The sequence below is a fragment of the Agelaius tricolor genome, unplaced genomic scaffold, assembly GCF_023055355.1.
Source record: "Agelaius tricolor isolate 1412-34295 unplaced genomic scaffold, bAgeTri1.0.p SCAF_3, whole genome shotgun sequence".
In the NCBI taxonomy this organism is placed as follows: Eukaryota; Metazoa; Chordata; class Aves; order Passeriformes; family Icteridae; genus Agelaius; species Agelaius tricolor.
The window spans coordinates 18,459,957-18,479,192 of NW_027269263.1; the positions used below are offsets into that span (position 1 = coordinate 18,459,957).

The 19,236-nt window shown below is 49.4% G+C and overlaps 1 protein-coding gene across 1 annotated transcript in view; it reads left to right on the forward strand.

Moving 5' to 3' along the window:
* The window catches only part of TOM1 (target of myb1 membrane trafficking protein), a 21,132-nt gene extending 3,353 nt beyond the window's left edge, over positions 1-17,779 (forward strand). Inside the window, exons 2-15 of the mRNA XM_071422744.1 lie at positions 4,308-4,392; positions 6,147-6,225; positions 6,391-6,540; positions 6,652-6,786; positions 7,034-7,180; positions 8,101-8,217; positions 8,672-8,805; positions 9,443-9,476; positions 10,012-10,120; positions 11,122-11,242; positions 13,577-13,652; positions 15,820-15,879; positions 16,220-16,256; positions 16,362-17,779. Of these exons, the coding sequence (XP_071278845.1) occupies positions 4,308-4,392; positions 6,147-6,225; positions 6,391-6,540; positions 6,652-6,786; positions 7,034-7,180; positions 8,101-8,217; positions 8,672-8,805; positions 9,443-9,476; positions 10,012-10,120; positions 11,122-11,242; positions 13,577-13,652; positions 15,820-15,879; positions 16,220-16,256; positions 16,362-16,510 (1,433 nt within the window). The 3' untranslated portion in view covers positions 16,511-17,779. The remainder of the gene's footprint in view (positions 1-4,307; positions 4,393-6,146; positions 6,226-6,390; positions 6,541-6,651; positions 6,787-7,033; positions 7,181-8,100; positions 8,218-8,671; positions 8,806-9,442; positions 9,477-10,011; positions 10,121-11,121; positions 11,243-13,576; positions 13,653-15,819; positions 15,880-16,219; positions 16,257-16,361) is intronic.
* The last annotated feature ends 1,457 nt before the right edge of the window (positions 17,780-19,236 follow it).

Here is a 19,236-nt window from a genome sequence, read left to right on the forward strand (position 1 = left end):
TGTTGCTGCACCCCTCTGTGATCTTCTGGTCCCTGCAAGGTTGTGCTTCTCAAAAAGTCATTGCCTTGTCTTCTGTGCCTCCTCTGTCTGGAGTAAAACGGGCAAACACAGCAGTTGAAGAGTCACTTGATCCCTGAGAATTTGAGCTGATTCACAGGAAAGGAGCAGGAGTTCAGAGACACACATACCCACACCACTGTGTCAGCGCAGTCTGTGTCCATCACCATCCTTGAATTAGGTTTGGAGCCGTATCTCTGGTCGCTCTAGAATGCACGCTGTGCTCTCAGGCTTTGGGGGAAGGATACAGCTAAATGGTGAAGTCCTGACAGAGCTGGTGCTGAAGTTCCCTCAAGGGGAGTAAAAGCATGAGGCTTGTACAGGATGCTGATTTGGGCCTGTGAGTTTGTGAACTGAAATGAAGTTGGAAGAAGGGATATTTTGCATTCCTTTCTGCTGAGCCTAAGCTGTCTCATGCCATGAACTGCTGGTGTCCTCAAACGCCTGTTGAAATGGGTGAGAAGGTGCTTGATGCTTTGCTGAGGAACTTAGAGCCAGCAAGAAGCACTGCAGGGAGCATGGTTTGAAGGCTTCACTTGGAGGAGGGGCAGAGCATATCATAGGCAAAGGATTTCTGAGCAGCATCTGGCTGGTTATGGGTGCTTCAGGTCTGGGGTGGGGAGCAAAGGGGACAGGAGCCTGCACAATACCTTCTGTCCCTGGCTCCTGTACTTCCCCACACTTCTGCAGTGCCGGTGTGCTGCTGCAGGGACAGCTGAGTGGGATCCCCAGCTGCACAGTGTGCTCTCCCCTGCCACCAGGGCAGACATAATAACCTTGAAAAGAAGCAAACTTGTGAAATGTACTCATAGCACAAAGCAGTGTGCAGATCCTTTGCACCAGTTATGCCAAGTGTTTGGAGTTCTTCATTATCTGCTGGTTCCAAATAACTTTTATCACCTAGCTGCAGTCAGCAGGAGCACATCCAGTGCCATGCAGGAAAAGAGCCCATGCTCTGGTTCAACCCGTACCACAGTCCTGCACAGTTCTGGGTCCATCTGAGCAATTTGTGAGGCAGCAGACTGGAATCAGACAAACCCCAATGCTGTCACACCCGGGGAGCTGGACTGGCTGCCAAAACAATGTGGCTTTGGAGCAGCCCCATGAAGGGCCTCCTGTACATTCAGCAGCCGATGGTTTGGGGCTTGGATGAGGAATGGCATTTGCAGGCTCACGATAACCTCTGCCGAGGGAATTCCCTGCTGCAGGTCAGGCTCAGCTGGTAACACACACAAGCAGATGCTGCCTGATGACCACCAGGCAGAGTGCTGGGTGTGTGACAGTGCCCTGCCTCCTGTGCTCGCTCTTTTTAGGGACTTGTCGCTGTCCCCAGCCATCCCAGGCTCAGATTTCATGTGGAGCAGACAGCTCATGTGCTAATTACAGCTCATGAAATGGGGCCAGCCACCCTGATCCTTCATGTGACTAATTAAACTTTGTTTCCTTCCCTTCTGCAGGCTTTACAGAAGGGCAAAGTTCAAGATTTTGGAGAAAACTCCATATCTTACTAGGCTTGGACAGCCCCTTGCAGCTTGGAAGAGAGCAAGGAGGATTAGAAGGGCATTAGCTCCAGCTTTCCCTATGCCAGCTAGGCCAGGCCTTAATTTGTACTGGGTAAATTCAAGCCTTTTGTCCTTGGAATTGCCTCAGGGTCACATTCCTGTTTTCCATATGCTCTAATACTGCTCTTCCAGCTTTGCATTTTGTGACCCTGTGTTGTGTTTATGGCAGGTTTGGTGCTTTCCTGCAGCTCTCCCTTGATGAGTGTATGAACTGGGGTGATGGCAGCAGGATGGCCACGACATTGTGGGGTAACAGGGGCAGGGTGTGTCACTTCTGAGGAAGCCCAGTTTTCCCCTAAATGGCCAGGCAGGTGAAGGAACACATGGTTTATTTACATTCCTTTCTGAAAAGCAAACCTGCTGCTTGACCTTGGCAGGATTGGTGCATTTGGAGGGAAAGGGTGGTGGGGAGCAGGTTACAGTGTGCCACCAAACATTGGGAAGTGAGGAAAGGGTGTTTGCAGATTAAATTCATGTTTGTGTACAATGCGAAGGAAGGTTGGGGAGATTTGAACAGCAAGGATTGATGGTTAAATGCAGGTTTTATTTTGTCCTTTGTTTTTTCTGTAGCTCAGAGCTTCCAAGCAGGCTCAGCCCTGTTCCCAAGTTGTGGGTTTTTCCTTCCATGTGCAGTGAGAAGAGTGGATGTAGACTTTCAGCAGAGCAACCCCCGTGTAGTGGATTTCTGTGATTCATTGCCAGTGGCAGCAAACAGTGCAGGGAAACTTCTGACTTGTTCAAACCATGATGTGTCATGAGCAGGGGATCCTGGAGGAGAGTGCAAGTGAGGGGGGCTTTGTGACCACATGATCCAAACCCATCAGACTGACCTGAGCTGCAACCTGCCTGCCAGCATGGCTGCTGTCCCAGGGCAGGAGGAAACCTGGAGCTCTGTACTGTGTCCTGATCCCAAAGGAACCCCAGTGGAAAATATTTTCCCTCATGTGTTACCACAGTTTCCCCCATTGGCTGGTACATGCCCTGGTGCACCAGACATGTCTATTGCCCTGGATGTATTCTCCACCGGATCACCCAGTGCAATCCTTCCTCCTGTGCCTCACTGAGGAAGCTTGGATCTGCCAGAGATAAGGATCCCTATGTAAAGTTAATACTCAAAGTGACAAAAGTTTACCTGAATCAAGGAGCCTTAAGGTTATTCCAGTAATAGCCAGACCTTTGGAAAGGTGGAAGAGCATCAAGAACAGTCTGCCACTCTCCTTCCCTGTCTGCCCTCTTCCATCTGGCTGTGGCCACAATGTCATCACCATAATCACTGTGTAATCAATGCATTCTGTAGCCAACAGAAAAGGTGGTGGCTGGATTGTGATAAGATGCAGATAGCTTCACACTGTGGTGTGCAATCTGTGGGAGGGACACGTGTAAGAGGCTGCATTGCACAGTGCTGTGAATAGCTCTGTGCCTGACCCTAAACAGGACATGATGGATGTGCTTACCCAGGCAGGAGTTAAAAAATCTTCTTCCTGTGTTACGGCCTTATCTCAGTACTGTGTGAATGGGCATTTGATTTCATTCCTACACAGGGATCATTAGCTGCTGGGTCAAAAGCAGAAAAAGGCAGCTCTGCAGAGGAAGGACCTCTCTAAAGGGGTAGAGGACCCACAGCAGCGAGGGAGAGCCGCAGATTTTGCAGGGACAGCAGTTTTGAAAATGCAGGCATTTCTGTAAGTACCTTGCTGGGACTGAGCTCTCCTGAAGAGCGCCTGGTAAGTGCTGAACAGGTCTGGCCAGTTTTAATTCTCTTGCCCCAGTGCTAAGTCAAGAGTTTTGTAGGATGAGAGAGCTGGAAAGGATGGTTCTTGTCATCTGCTTGCCATTAGCTGTGTCTGTGTTTCCCTGTGGTCTTGGGAGTGCCTGGGTCCTTCTGGCCTCACTGGCCATTCTCTACTGGTGGTGTTCCTGAAGGCATCAGTCAAAGGCATAGCTAGGACTGAGACATGGATGATTACAGGGTGGAGGCACTGGTGCTCCCAGTAATAGCTGCTCATTTCCCAAATCTCTGCCTTGAATAAATAACATCAAGGCTGACTGAGGAATTCCTAATTAAAGGGGACACAATCAAAGCTGGAACAATATTGCTTCGACTTCAGCCTGCAGTTTGCTTCTGCCCACACTCCCTAGAGGCCAGAAGTTCAGGGGAAAGGTGTAAATATTAAACAAGAGAAACCCTGCTTTGGTTTTCTATGTTTGCTTGTTTGTTTTTATAGAGCTGGTGTACAAAAAAAAGGGGACTGATTCTTTTGTCTACTTAAGTGGTACAAACCAATAATTGGAGCTATTGGCATTAGATCTGTATCAGGGTGAGTGGGCTGAACTCAACAGTTTCTGGCCTTGCAGGAACAAAGCAAATAAGCCCCTTTTTCTTTAGCTGTGGAGCTGAAGTTATGCTGAGCCCCTTCCCTTCATGTGCAGGGCACCAGAGGTCACACAGAGTCTGTTTGTAATGTCAGTAGCATTGGTGGCATGGGCAAAGCTGGGCACCCACCATCCCAGCAGTGTGCTCTGCCATGGTGACACCTAGTGGGGAGCACTTGGTGACCCAGAATTTGCACATGAATTTGCCTCCTTATATTTTGTAGTGGCAGCAAGGGAGAAGCAGGCTGGGGTCTGGGGTCTTGTGGGAGCTTAAGAGTGCCAGGGCTACTCTTCACCTTGGTTTCTATTTTTCAGAGAGAGCTACCGATGGGTCTCTGCGGAGTGAGGATTGGGCTCTCAACATGGAGATCTGTGACATCATTAACGAGACTGAAGAAGGGTAAGGGAGCTGGCAAGGGCCCATATTCAGGGGCAGGTCCCTGAATTCCCTATAACACCACATCCCTAGGCTGCAGTAGTAGCATGCACTGCTGGAGGTAATAAGCTAGGCTTCCCAGCAATCCCTGAGACAAGACTCTGCTAGGAGACCTAGAGACGTAGCAAAGCTGTCAGAGCATTTATTAGATGCTTTTCTATAATCTTGGTGTGCCAGGAGCCATTCAAACAGGCCTTCAGGGTCCCCAGACAGCCCTCTGTTCAAGCCAGGCTGCCTCCCACCTCCAGAAGGCATATTTGCATTTCTTCCACTTTGATTTATTCCCCCTTCATACCCTTCTCTTTCTCTCCTCTGGGAATGTAAAAATCTAAAGGCTGGTGACTGAGAGAAGAGGGGGAAATCTCAGGCTGCTATTCAGTCCTCTTACTGTGCCAGTCTTTCTTGGGCTTCTTCTCAGGTATTTTCATGTACAGTCACTCAAAAACACACAAAGTGGGTGGGGGAGCTCTTTTCTCCCTCTCCCTACAGGAAGATGTTCATCAATCTGCCAGACTTGTTAACTCAGCAGCTGGGGATTTGCCACTGAATTCAAGGGAGAATGCTCCTTCTCATAGTGGAGATGTCAGGAGCAGCATGTAAAAAAGAAGGTGCTACATGGAATAAAACATGTAGGTTTTACTCCTGCTGTCCTACCCCACAGTGATGTTGACAGAGGATTAGCAAGCCCGGTTTTCAGCTTCACATGTATGGAAACAAAGTCAAACACCTCTACTTACAGATTTGTCACCACTCCTTTTCCACTATCCCCACGGTGCAAATACATCTGTCTCTGTCCAAGTTCTCAGGCCTGAGCTGTGGCTGCTTTCAGGTCTGGGCACCTGATAACACAGCTGGACAGATTCTCCCATTGTCCTGCTAAGGCCCATCCACTGACACCAGGCTGCCCCACAGGCCAATACACTTCTGCCCTCCTCACTGAGTCAGTGTCTCCACCCCACTTTTCTCCTCCAGCACCGCTGCTCTTCCAGCTCAGCTTCTCCTCCTGTGCTCTGAATCTGGTTCATTTGTGCCCTCTTAAGACCACAGTGGACAGACACCATGGTGGTTCTCCCCTCTGAGGATGGTTAATGAGGGCCTGCTATACTGTTGCTCTCTTACCCACCTGCCCCATACAAGCAAGATTTTGCCAGTGTGTCTCTCCTGCAGCTTTTGAGCATCCTTCTCTCCGGGGAAATGTTAAATAGCTCCTCTTTGAGTAACACTGGGGAATTGCTGCAGATTGGTCTCTCCTTCCTGTTTGTAACCCATGCCAAGCTTTTCTGTGATCTCCTCCTCTTCAGTCTCTCTGCCATGGGATTTTGCTCTACCCCCCAGGAGTGTGTTTCTAGCATTGTTTTTAGTCTGTTCTCTCTTGTGTCCTGAACACCTTGACCTGTTGCAGACATCAGCACAGAGGCCTCTAATTTCAGTAATAGCACTCAGGGGCATGCCTTAATGGTGGACTTTGCAGTGTTAGGTCTATAGTTGGACTCGATGACCCTAAAAGGTCTTTTCCAACCTAAATGATTCTATGATCAGCCAACCTCACTCCTCTTGCAGAGCCACAAGCAAAAGCTGCTTTACCAATCACTGCTTCAAGCCATGCTGAAAACATGGTGAAGAGGGACACCTGCTGAGTATGAGGCATCCAGAACCTGTGGCTGTTTTTCTTTGCCTCAACCTTTTGATGATCTTTCTTCATCTCATTTCTCCTTCAGGCCCAAAGATGCATTCCGAGCCATTAAGAAGAGAATTGTAGGGAATAAGAACTTCCACGAAGTTATGCTGGCTTTGACGGTGAGCAGTCAGGGCTCTTTCTCTTCTCTGTGATACCCTGCTGTAAAGCTGAGTGCTGAACACAGGTTTTAGCATACATGCTGAACAGATTCATGTACCTAAAGCCAATAAGGCTAACACATGAGGACAGAGAAGGCTACAGCTAATGCTTTATTGCCTTTGAAGGTCCTGGAGACCTGCGTCAAGAACTGCGGCCATCGTTTCCACATCCTTGTGTCCAGCCAGGACTTTGTAGAAGGTGTCCTGGTGAGAACAATCCTGCCAAAGAACAATCCACCTGCCATAGTGCATGACAAGGTGCTGACCCTCATCCAGGTGAGCCAAGAAGTGTGAGCATCTGCACCATGCAGACAGTATGTGTCTTTAGGTGTTTGTACAGAAGGCTGTTGTACGTGCTGATGGGCTGTACTGTCTCTTTCTCCCCAGTCCTGGGCAGACGCCTTCCGCAGCTCTCCAGACTTGACTGGTGTCGTTGCTGTCTATGAAGACCTGAGACGGAAGGGTTTGGAGTTCCCTATGACTGATCTGGACATGCTGTCACCTATCCACACACCACAGAGGGTATGGGAGCATTGCTGAAGAGAAGAATGTTGGGCAGCTGCCATTCTGGAGCAATGAGGGGATTTCAGGAACTCTGTCTTGAATTTAGAGGATTTTTGGGTGTGAAATGTGAGAAGCTCCAGTACAGCCAAGAGCTGTTGGGACCAGTTGGGGAGCTGCCATCAATATTTCTCCTCTAGTTGCACTGTCCTGCCAAGTGTGTGTGTCTAACATTTCCTTCTCTCTGTCACTTTCCCCACCTTTGTAGACTGTGTATAGCTCCAACTCTCAATCTGGACAGACCTCACCTGCAGTCAACTCCCCTCAGCAGATGGAGTCCATCCTCCACCCTGTCACCTTGCCCCCCGGGAGAGGCACATCCAGCGACGCACCCATCACACCCACACCAGAGCAGGTGAGTTGGACACAAGTCCCAGGATGTTGCTGACTCTTCCTGTGTTTGAAGCTATTTCACAGACACTGTTCTGGGACTGCAGTACTGGTCCTGCCCCAGCCTCTGTCTTCACGAAGCTGTTCCTCTAAAGTACAGTCTTTTGAGAGCTCCCCAGAGCTCCATTGTGGTCACAGTGATGAACTGGGATACTGGAACTAACATTTCCCTAAGACTGGGCTGCTTGCAGGTAGAGGGAAGTGGGGTGCTGAGACATGATGCCTCCTTATCATCTTTGTTTATCTTGCCTCACTGCTTACTTTATATGAATCAACCCTATCTGGCTATGTGGTTTCCAAAGGCTTGGGCCTCCTCACTAGTTTCCCCATCCTCTTTTCTTCTTCCTCACCCTGACTTCATACAACACCATGTTCAGCACCAAACCCCTAACTGTCAGTATTTTGCATTCCCTTGCAGAACAGAGAGTAGAAACTGTTCTAAAGAGGCTCAGCAGCAGCTTGTAAACCAGAGGACTAAAGCTTCAACTGCACACTTAGCTGAGGCTCTCCTGTTGAATAGGAATTAATTGTTTTCCCCTGTCTTACACCACTTTGGAAATTAAACCATTTAAATGGCTACCACATGGGAGCTGTTAGCTGAGGAGAGATTTGAATCATACCAGCAGCATGTGCTGGCTATTAAAAATCAAGGCCGAGATCCCAGGTGAGGGCCTGGCATCTGCTACTAGCAAATGAATTTGATGTTAAGTCATGGAGGGGTTGTCTGCTGGGAGCTCCTGAGAGCTAAAATGAGTGGTGACAAATGAACTCCCCAGTGGCTGTGAACAGGCACGCACATGTGGTGCCATTCCCTGCCTTCAGAGCTACCTCAGCCATGTCCCCAGCCTCCCCTGGCAGAGCTGTCACTCCACTTCATTTTTGCAGATCGGGAAGCTGCGCAGTGAGCTGGAAGTGGTGAATGGGAACACAAAGGTGATGTCGGAGATGTTAACAGAGCTGGTGCCATCCCAGGCCGAGCCTTCTGACCTGGAGCTGCTGCAAGTAAGGAACACTGGGCAGGGTGGAGGGCTGGCACATGCAGCACAATTTAGCAGTGACTTGATGGCTGAGGTCCAATGCATGCCAGGTGTGGGGAACAACTGGACAGTTTAGTGTGGGGCTTATCAGGGAATGAAAGGATAAGGGAAACACAAGGACAGTAGAGTTTCAATGGTGGATGAAAATTGCATTGCCAAGGCTGGAATTATTTCACAAGGGAGTTTGTAGTCCACAAGGGCCTTTCTTTCTGGGTGATGTGTAATACAAAAAGCATACAATTATTCCATGTAAAGCTTAGACTCAATTTACCTCTCACACCAAATATTTGTTGCCCATCAGCAGTTCCTGATAGATCCCAGTAGCCTCTGGAATCTGTGTTCCAGTCAGAATTCCAAATTTGTGAGTGCTCAGCCGTACTGTGACCTTTGTGGGTGGTGACTTGCCCTGCTTTGAACAGGAGCTGAATCGGACGTGCAGAGCCATGCAGCAGCGAGTCCTGGAGCTGATTCCCCGTGTCCTCCATGAGCAACTCACTGAGGAGCTGCTCCTCATCAATGACAACCTCAATAACGTGTTTCTGCGCCATGAAAGGTACCTCTCTCCTCCCCTCTCTTCCCTGCTCTCCCACAAGACTTTACTGCCCTTGAAGGCTGCCTATCCCACCCTTTTGATCTGCTCAAGAGTATAATACTCGAGACGTATCAGTCTGTATCATCCATCTTTGAGAACAAAGCCAAATGTTCTCAATTTTTGCTGACTGAGTCCTGCCCCTTCAAAGCTGCTGTGTAAGTTCCTGATGGGGTATAAAGATGTCCCTGTGGCATAACCCAAAAGAAGGAGGCAACTGCATGGAAAGAGCTGGTTTTCTAGCTCTGAGAGAGATGGAGACAGAAAGGAATTGCCCAGATGGGATCAGCACTGCTTTTTTTTTCTTCCATTTCAACAAACACATCTTTGCTAGTTCATCCCCAGATGAACTGTAAAGGAGAGCTGTTAGTTACAAGTAACTGTGGAAGGTCCTAAGAAGCTTTCTCACACCACCTCTCAGGAGACATCAATTCTCTGGGTCTTACTGTGGTATCTTGAGGGGAAATTGGGCACTGAGCCATAGTTCCCCTTTCCTAGTGGGTAGGAAAGGGCAGACTGTGTCAAGTCTTACCAAAAGTCTCTTGGGCTGTGGGTGAATGAGCCCACACTACTGAAATGCATGCTGTCACCTTTCCTGCAGGTTCGAGCGACTTCGGACAGGACAGCCTGTTAAGGTAACTCAGAGCAACTGCCCCTCTCTGCAGCTTGGTTTGCATCCTGCAGGTCTAGCAGTGCCCTGCTGACTTGCAGGGAGGTTCAGTCTGCCCCATTTAGAAATGGTGGGCTTTGCTTTCCCAACCAAGCTGCACCAGAGCACCTGGTACATGGGACACTCCATTTCCGCTGCAAACCTCGCCTTCCCTGCCCAAAGAGCAAGAGCAGAGCAGCAGCAGTTATAGTTATTGAATAATGAGATTCCAATTCCCATATGAGCCTACTCTGAGCACTACCCTGTCCTCTGAACCAGCATTCACCCTACTTACTGACATCCAGCAGAGCTAGGAGGCTGGCTACCCAGGCACATGCTGCCCTGGGACACTATTCCTAGCCAGTTCTCTGATCACTGTCCCTCTTCTCCCTCTTCACAGCTGATATCTTTCAACGGGTGCAGAAGGGCTTTCCTCTCCAGTATCAATGAGCTAGGATTGTAGGGTCAGGGTATCCAAGCTTCAGAAACTCTCCACCATCTTCTTTTTTCTTCTTCCAAAGGCACCAAATGAGGCAGAGAACAGCTTGATTGACCTGGGACCCAATACTCCTTCAGCACCGAAACAGCCTGAAGTCACCAGCAACCTTTCCTCCCACCTGGCTGGAATGAGTGTGTTGCTATGCGGTTTTCCCCTCAGTCTTTCTCCTGTGCTGCTTTGAAAATCTTTTCCTGCCCTTGAAGCATCTCCCAAAATTATTAAGTCAGATTCCTAGTGTAACCTAGAGAAATGCCATGTGTTTTCAACTAACAAATTCATGAAGAAACTTGTATATGCCCCAAGGCACTCAAGCATATGTCTTGGCATCCTCACCTCACATAGTGCAGGAGGTGGCCATGACTTAAGAAGGATCTCAGCATTAGTCTGTGGCTAAGGACCTGGCCTTTGGCAAGACTGGGGATAAAGTTGCTCCTTCTGCAATGCCTGGCAGCATTGCTTACTTGCCTCTCTTGCTGTGTGGTGTCAGGTTCACCACTGAGGTCTGAAAGAAGTAGAGCAGTTGAAGCTATGCTGCAAAGGCAGCCATGAGCTTATTGGGCCCAGGACCCAGGATTTGACAGGTCGTTTACTCAAAAAACCTGAGGGGTCCTGGGAGTTCTTCAAGACATACCAACAGCCTACGTAGCACTGCCTAGATGCAGTTGCAGAAAATTGGCACCAGACTGTTTTTACAGACAAGCCAGCTGAGATATTTTTCAAGTCAAGTGTTTTTCGGATGATGTCTGAGTCACGAAAATCCACTCATCTGTCTCAGAGGTGCTTGCCCAGAAGCACAGGTTATTTTCTTCCAGAGGTTATGGAGCAATTCCCTCCAGAGTTGTCTAAGATGGTCAGGAACATCTAGCCTCCAGCATCAGTAAATTCATGCTGCTGCTTCTGTCTGAAACTGAGCCAAAAATATCTACTGAGTGGGCAAAGAAATACCTTCTGTTACTTCCCCCACAACTGCACACATGCATAGACTGTGCTGCAGCTGAGGAGCAGGATGGAGGAGTGGGCCTAGAGTAGTTTAGCCTGTTCTGATGACAGTTTTCCATCCAGCACTCTCCAAGCCCACAGTCCTCCCTTTACTGTTCTGTGCTGCCTGCTCACCCTGCTCTCTCTCCCACAGACCTGGGCTCAAGCAGTGTGAGTGCAGGGCTGCACTCCCTCGACACTTCTGGCAAGCTGGAGGAAGACTTTGACATGTTTGCCCTGACCCGTGGCAGCTCGCTGGCTGAGCAGCGCAAAGGGTGAGTGGAACAGCTTGCTCTGTCCTTTCTGCCTTCTTGCAAAGGACAAGGGCTCAGGGAAAATGGGGCTACACCCCGACCAGCAGCAGTTCCTGGAAGATAGCAGGATGAAACAGAAATGCACTCTTCACACACACAGTGTTTGTAGCATGAGCTCTGTGCTCCCAGTCCTTTTTCCTGCTTCCATCATCTCCCCTTCATGGTGTCCTCTGGGCATGGGGAGAAGGAATTGGTCTCCCACATGTTCTGGGAGATTCAGTGTCTGGGAATGAAGGTGTGAAGTGGGACTGGCTCAGTTTTCTTGTTTGCCTCTGAAGTCATCTGTCCTGACTGGGGTGATGTTGAATTTGGGAATTGCTGAGTACTGATTCAGCCTAACAGAGTATTGAGCTGGAGTGCAGGAAGAGTGCAGTCAGTTGTGGCTTGCAAGAGGGCACTGTTCTGTGCCTCAGCTTCCCTGTTGGTAAGTGGGACCGATGTTTCTTCTTCCATGGTGCATTTGTAAAGCACTAAGAGCTGGGTCTCCATAGTGCTGGCTGAACTAAAGAGGCCTTCTCCACTGCAGAGTGGATTCCTGAATCCTTGTTCTGGAGGAGCTGGCAAGAGCTGTGCTGACCGGATCCCCTGGGTTTATAGACTGTGGCTGATCTCACGCTGCTTTGCCTGGCAGAGCCATTCACTGCTCTCCATGGAGTACCAAGCAGTAGAGCCCATGGGCCCATCGCTGCCTCCAGCCCTCCAAGGCCTGTGCTCCTGCACTCCTGCAGCCACTGGAGTGCCTTGTTCTGCAGCTGGCCATTAGCAAGTTAAGGTCTCTTACACGTGTCTAGTTAAGGTTTCCTAATGATGTCTCCTTCCATTCCTCTGCCTCAGACTGCTTCTGGTAAATGTGGTGGGGAAACCCATGGCCTACACATGACTTCATGTGTTTTGTCCCTGGGTTTCCCCACTGCTTTTACTGTGGGTTGTGCTGCCTGAGGACAGAGGCAGTCCAGCACAAAAACAGTTGTATCAACAGCACCCAGTCTGGGGCTGAAACCAGAGCCACTGGTATGTGCTCAGTGCTGGAGTTCTGGACAGAGGTGGAATTGTATCCTCTCTGCTGTAGCACAGTCCTTAACAGGCCGAGGCTTATGATCTCTGCACAAGTAACAAGACATCTTCTATTTATTCCTGCCTGCACTTGTACTCCTGCCAGGTAACCTCTAGTGGCTCAGGCTTCACATTTCACTGAGAGCCTCTGCTCTCAGTGTCTCCCTCCACTTGAACAGACCTATTGCTCTACAGCTCCCGAACAGGACGTGCTGGCAGAGCCTCTGGGGTTTGTTCTTGACCCCCCCATGCTTCATGTGTGTCTCAGTGAGGGAGTGCTTAAGGCACTTCAAGCCTTTCCTGCCATTCTTCCTCATCAGTGGCATGATAGCAGCGCTGTACTTCATCCTGGATGCCATTGTCCACAGCGGCCCCTTCACTGATGAGCACTTCTTTGAGAAGTTTGAGCGGCGGTGGCCCAAGCCCCTGGCCCCCAACAAAAACAGCTCCACTTGATGGTCTGCTGGATCTGTGGGATTGGGCCTGGGAACAGCTGGACAGGAAACTTGTGGAGAGTTTCTGTGAAAGGCTTCATTTTCCTAGCATGGAGAGTTTTCCCCACTCGGCATGGATCAAACGGTGATGTGTGGCATTTTCATGTGCAGTAGCAGCCTAGAGGGGACACAGGATTGGGATGAGGGAAATTATGGGTGAGGCATGTCTGTGTGTGAAAAGAGGTTGCTGTAATGGTGCATTTGGAGACTTGGAAGCAACACTAAGCTCTTCTGATCATCCAGTCTCACCTATGGCCAGCATAGCTAGTGAACCTCTGCCACCATCACTTCTCAACGTGGTATTAGTTAAAGAGCTGGTTTTGAGCTGTTTATGTCTGTGAAGATAGGTGAGTATGTAGGTGAGGGCCTGTTGCTCAAGTCCTTTCTGAAATATCTGTAATATTCTGTTCAGTCTGTGTTAGTTTTTTCTCTTTATAGTCCACCCCAAAAAAGGTGAAGGTTGTGGTTAATGCACCTAGCTCTGTAAGTCTGTGTCTCGGTTTTCATGTAAGTCCTTGTTATCGTTCTGTCACTGTGCCAGGGCTGTCCTGTTGTATCCCACAATGTTCCAGTGAGTAGATTGGTCTGTTTTGTGGTGGGCTACACCTATAACAAGGGCTTTGCATACTTTTCTAGAAGCTCTTGGTAGCAGAATGACAAGGCATGAAAAGTTGTGCAGTCATTTAGGAGTTCCTGCTCTTCACTCTCAGGCATCTCATTAGCCTGTTGTCTCCCTCTCTGATTCCAGGGTAAAGTATGAAGACCCCCAAGCCACCAAAGGCCTTGCTGGTGCCCTGGATGCCCGGCAGCAGAACACGGGAGCGGTAAGTGGCCACAGCTTTTACTGCATCACCAGGAATGGAAGTAACCTCCTGGCTCACCAAGGAAGTAAGGGTGCTGTCTGTTGGGAAAAAGTAAAGTGATGATAACTCCCAGTCTCTACCAACCTGCATTTCCTAGCTGGGCTGCATACCTCATTCTTTAAAGCCCTGAGGTGAGGAACTGTGAAAAGTCTGGGGTTGCCTCAGGCAGTTGAAGGATGTCCCTCCCCAGGGAAACTTCCACCTGGAAACGTATGTTTTATTCCTCTTCAGTAGATTTCCATGTCCAGTCACCTTCTCTCCGCAATCAGAGAAGTAGGCCACCAGTATCAGTATATTCTTTCCCCCACCTTAACCCCACTGCCTCCCCTCTCCCTCACACTGCAATGCAGACTCTCTGTCATCCAGGGGGAGTCTGGTGCCTCTAGTGATGGAGCCCAGCTGACCAAGTGGATGATGCGTCAAGGAATGGTGAGATCTGAGGTGGTGGAGGGCCAGCAGGGAGGGAGGAGGCTGGGGCTGCTGAAACAGAAGCATCACTGGCACAGCACATGAGGATGCACAGCAGACATCAGCAGATATTGCTAACTGAAATGGAGCAACCCTGGGCTGGGCCAGTAGTGGAGACTAGGCTTGGGAAGGAAGCAGGCAGTGTGCCAGTCCTTCCTCAAGTAAACATATGTGTAGGAAAAAATCCTAGGAGCTCTGAGGCCAGGAGAGCATGTGCCACTCTGAGCTAGAGGATGGCCTGTTTTGGGGTGGGTGTCTGAGGCAGAGACAATAGCTGGTGGCATCATGAGGGTGGCTGCTGCCATTCCTTCTCCTTGCAGCCTCTCCTTCTTAACACAAGGTGCCTTGTTTGAAGGAAAACACATTCTGACTTTAACCCTGTTGAAGGCCTCCTCCTGTAACTAATGATTGAGCTTTCAGGCATTTGAATTTGGTCTTTTGGCAGCAGGAATTCCTGCAATTACATTCCCTCAGGCACACAGAGGCTTTGACATTCCTGGGTCTGAAGCTTGTTAGCCTGTCTTCCTATAATGGGCACAGCCCAAGCTGATGTCTGCTCTAGGAAGTTTCCCCACATGCTGTACAGTTGGCTTGAATGAACTTCTACCCCAAAGAGATCCTCTCTGGGCAGCCAGTTTGCTTTGAAACTTCCCTAATCTCACACATCCTCTTCCATTCCCATTCATCCATCTGCCAGCTGTGATAACTATCTGTGCTTGCTCCCTGGTTTGAGGAGATCTGTCTTTGGTACAAAGGTGTTGCTCTTTTTCTTGGTCTTGGTGTTTCCTGAGGGCAAGGGAGCTATATATATTAGAAAACTAATAAATAAGTTCCCACAAATACTCTCTCATTCTTCTGCTTGGGGAGCCTCTAGCAAGGACTGCTTCTTGCTCAGCTTTGTTCAGGAGTTCATGACTGGAGAAAAGGATCTGGGGTTTTGAATCAGACTTTGTTTCTTTCAAGGTTACCTCTGTCCACTAGGAATATGTCTCTTTGCTGTTTAAATTGAGCAGGGCTATGAATTCTTCTGAGCTAGCCTCATCCCTACTGGAAGTAAAATTTAATTGTAGATGACTTCCTCTTTGATGGGTCTGTTTCAGTAGTTTGGTGTGATATCAAATCCTGCTGTGCTCCATGATCATACCAGGGAATCAGTTCTTGGCAGGTGTCTTTCTCCCTTTGTGTGCTGTCAGACCTGGCACCTCCAATATCTTCAGCATTGCAGAGTTTGACATCAGATTGTCACTGGTTTGTAGAGGGAGAAGGTGTAGAGAAATGCATGTCTCTTGTTCTCTGGCTGCCTACACAAGCAGACAACTTCCACCTAGTGGGTCCTCACCAAAAAGCAAAGTCTGGTCCAGTCCTAAAATCCCAAAGCCAACCACCAAACCACAGATGCTTTTAATGGCATGTATCCTGGAAACTGCGTGTCTGGGCATGGATGGGACAGAGGAAGCAGGTAAGCAATGGCACAGATATATGGGGAGAGCTTTGTAGTGGCACCAGCTGGATTTGGATGGGCCTGAGCTGACTGAACAATGGAGTGAGAGGCTGAGCTTCTGAGTTGGGCTTTCTTTTTGCATTGCAAATCCATTCCAGTGGATTTACTGGAACATCCTCTATTTTCTTGGCCTCACTGCCCTTTTTCTTTCTGTCCCAGGTACCAGTTCCTCAAGCCAATTTCATGGAAGACATAGAAAAGTGGCTCTCCACTGACGTGGTAAGTGAGGGGCTGCCTTCTTGGAGCCAGCAGTCCTGCTGGAGTTTCCTGTGGGGCTGGACTTCAGGCAGTGTATAACAGCACTGTCATCGCTGAATGTGTGGCACAGACTGCTGGGAGGGACCAGGGAAGGAAAAGCCAGGGACACAGGCTTTGGGATACCACAACAGCATCATCAGCCTTCTGGGAGCCATAGCTAATGAACTGAGGGCCCCTCCAACATGTCTGTACTGTGGAAGTGGGGGAAACACTGTCCTGTCTCACTGTGTGCAGAGAATCACATCTGTGAGATGCCTTTACCTACCTTCCTTCTAACCATGCCCTTCTCCTTCTCTGCTAGGGAGAATCAGAGGATCCAAAAGGTGTCACCAGTGAAGGTGAGATGTGCCAGCCAGCCCTTGTCTTTAACTGTTCCTAGCAGCACCTTGGCTCTTCCACAGACCTCCCTCTTTGCTAATGCTCTGCTCTTCTCTTGCCCTCAGAGTTTGACAAATTTCTGGAAGAGCGAGCAAAAGTTGCAGACCGCCTCCCCACTTTGTCCAGCTCCTCAGCAGGGACGTCCCTCTCCCCTCCTGCTGCCAGCCAACATCGGAAGCAAGCAAAGGAAGATGATGCTATGTTTGCCTTGTGAATGCTATGGACTGGTGTGCTGTGGAGCAAGAGGCTGTGTGTGCTGTTTTGCTTGCCTCCAACCAGGGGCCAGCAGAGGAAGGACTCTGTCCCCTTCCTCCATTCTCTTCCTGTTTTACCTTTGAGTTGTTTTTATTTTTAAGCTGCTTTCAGACTTCAGATAATCTTTGTTGTGTTTAGGGATATCATACAGTAGACTTGTAAAGGGGGTTTCAAAGCTGCTAGAGAATGTGGTAGTTGTGGGCTTTTCTTTTTATGGTACAGAGTGGGCAAAGCAGAAGAAGCTCTGGAAGAAGCTCCCCCATCCTACTCTCCAGTAAGGTAGGTTAGAGATCCTGCCCAAGAAACAGGAGAGGCTGCAGTCTGCTGCTGAAATCATTCCTGCCTGCCTCTTTCCTCACCCCTCCCCTAGAATGTATCTCCAGCCCCTCTGCCTGCCAGTGTTAGACCGGAAAGCAAGGGGATGTGAAGCATTACTGGTGGCCGAGGAGGAACACTAATAATGGTAGAGGGACCCTGTTGCTCTAACCTCTCTTGCACAAGTGCTTGTGGTATGCAACACCTTCCCACTCACAACCCCTTCTCTTCCTCGCCTCCCTTTCCCCATCAGTTTATCTAGAATCCTGCCCACAGCCCAGATGTTTCCATTGCACGGCAGCCAGTCGTCCAAGCCCTTGGCAGCTCACAGGACTGCAAGCGGTACCCCAGGCTGAAGGGGCTCTCTCCCATGGGGCAGGATGTGCCTTCAGCAAACTATTTGCAGTTAATTTAATTCTCCATTATCCTACTTTTATCCCAGTGCAATCCTACCTCCCTCTCTCCCTTCCACTGATGCCTTCCACCACATTGTGCTGTGGTGTGGGGAGTCCCTCTGAGCCAGGCCAATGCTACAGACTCCCTTGGGATGGCTGTGTGTGCCAGGGTCACAGAGCTGCGTCCCCCTAAAGCAGGAGGCCCTTCCATCAGCATTGTTACACCAGTGGGAACATGCTGTTGCTGCAGAAGCTTGTTCAGCTAGTGAGCACAGAGGGGAAGTGAGACATCAGTCGTCTCATGGCAGTAGAACAGCCCTGCAGCAGCCAGAAGTTCATCTGCACATGGGGAGAAAAACCCTTCAGAGCAAACTGCACATGCTGCCCAATTGTAAATGAAAGGCAGGGAGGAGGGTGCCAAGCTCAGGGCTCCTGCTCGTGGGATTTCTTGTTGAGTGTGGGAGAGTTGTCTTTTTTTACTGCACATTAAAGGAGCAAAGACTTGAGCCTCCCTTGAAGGCATGGTGTGTACTGTCAGTGCTGGGGTGGGGAGGATGCTGTGGGGAGAAGAGGGATGAAACCATGCAGCCACATTTGCTTTCCATGAAAAGGCAAGGGCACTGGTGCTGAGAGGAGAACGGCATGGGGGCTGAGGGTGCTCCCTGCTTTTTACTACAGTCTTGTGGGGAGGTGATTACAGGCCATCTCAAAATAGCAAGAGGGTGAGCTACCTCCTCTCCTTTCCCTCTGTGTCTTGTGACCACATCTGAATACCCACCTTGCAGCCCATAAGTCACTTATAAAGACATGCAAGAAATACATTTGCTACTAAAGGGCCTTCTGGTATCCACAGGACATCCTCAGTTGTTCCTATACCACCTCTCCAGTGTCCAGCTGAGTGGGAGCTGTGGGAGGGATCCTTTAAAGGAAGCTGAGTGGATTTGAGAATGTCATCTGAAAAAAGGCAAAAGGACTGAGCTTCCCCTGCTGGAGCACGTGCAGGAGAGGAAGCAAGAACAGGGTCATGATGGAACAAAGGCTGGTTCTGTAACTGTGGGGCCAGAAGGCCTCCAGAGGAAGCAGGGCCAAGCCCATTGGCCAGTTCCTGGCCTTGGGCTGCCTGCCTCAGCTGGGAAGGAAGGACTCCTGGTGCCCCGTCAGCATTTGTGCACCATACCAGCCTGTTCACAGTGGTGATGCTTTAACACTGGTTCATGCCCTCTCAGTGCCTCCAGCTCCCTCAGAGCACTCCCTGCAAATTCCCTGAAAGGAGAAACAAAGACATCCTGAGTGAATGAATATCCTGAGTATGGGGAGTTCAAACTCCTCCTTACTGCCTCTGGGATGCCCTGAGCCCACGTCAGGACAAAGACCCCATCTTCACCCTCACCTTGTTTTTAATTCCCCAAGCAGCCAGCACAGGACCTGGCAAAGGCAAGAGGGAGCTGTCCCCAAGGAAGACTTGAGTGCAGTAGAAAGGGGTTGCTGTTATTTTTGTCAAGGGACAAACAGATGGAAAGCATTTTTGGTGTCTGCCAAGTGAGGTCAGTTAGAATCGATGGCCAACAGGTGAAAATTGAGAGTGCTGCTTGTGGCTTCTGGGGTGAGCCTGTCCCCTCTCAACTGTGCAGCCAGCCATGGTCACAGTGCTTTCCACTGAGATTTATCCAACAGTGCCAATGTAGCTCTTTTTCAAGGATGAAGGCATAGAAAGATTCCAAATTAGTACTGTCATACTTGTTGTAGATTATACCAGTAATACCTTGAATAATTTTGCAAGGTTTCTTTTGAGAAGGAACTTTGGAAAAAAACCAAAAACCTGCTAGTTCTGCAAGGGGTCATTTTAATTTTTGGCTGGGCACTTCGCATTGGCAAAAACTGCTTCATGATTGCGAAAAAGAAAAAAAATGACAGCACTGTAAGGAATTCTTTTAAATGCCTTTCCCTTTTTAAGTCTTCTGATGCTGTTTTAGAA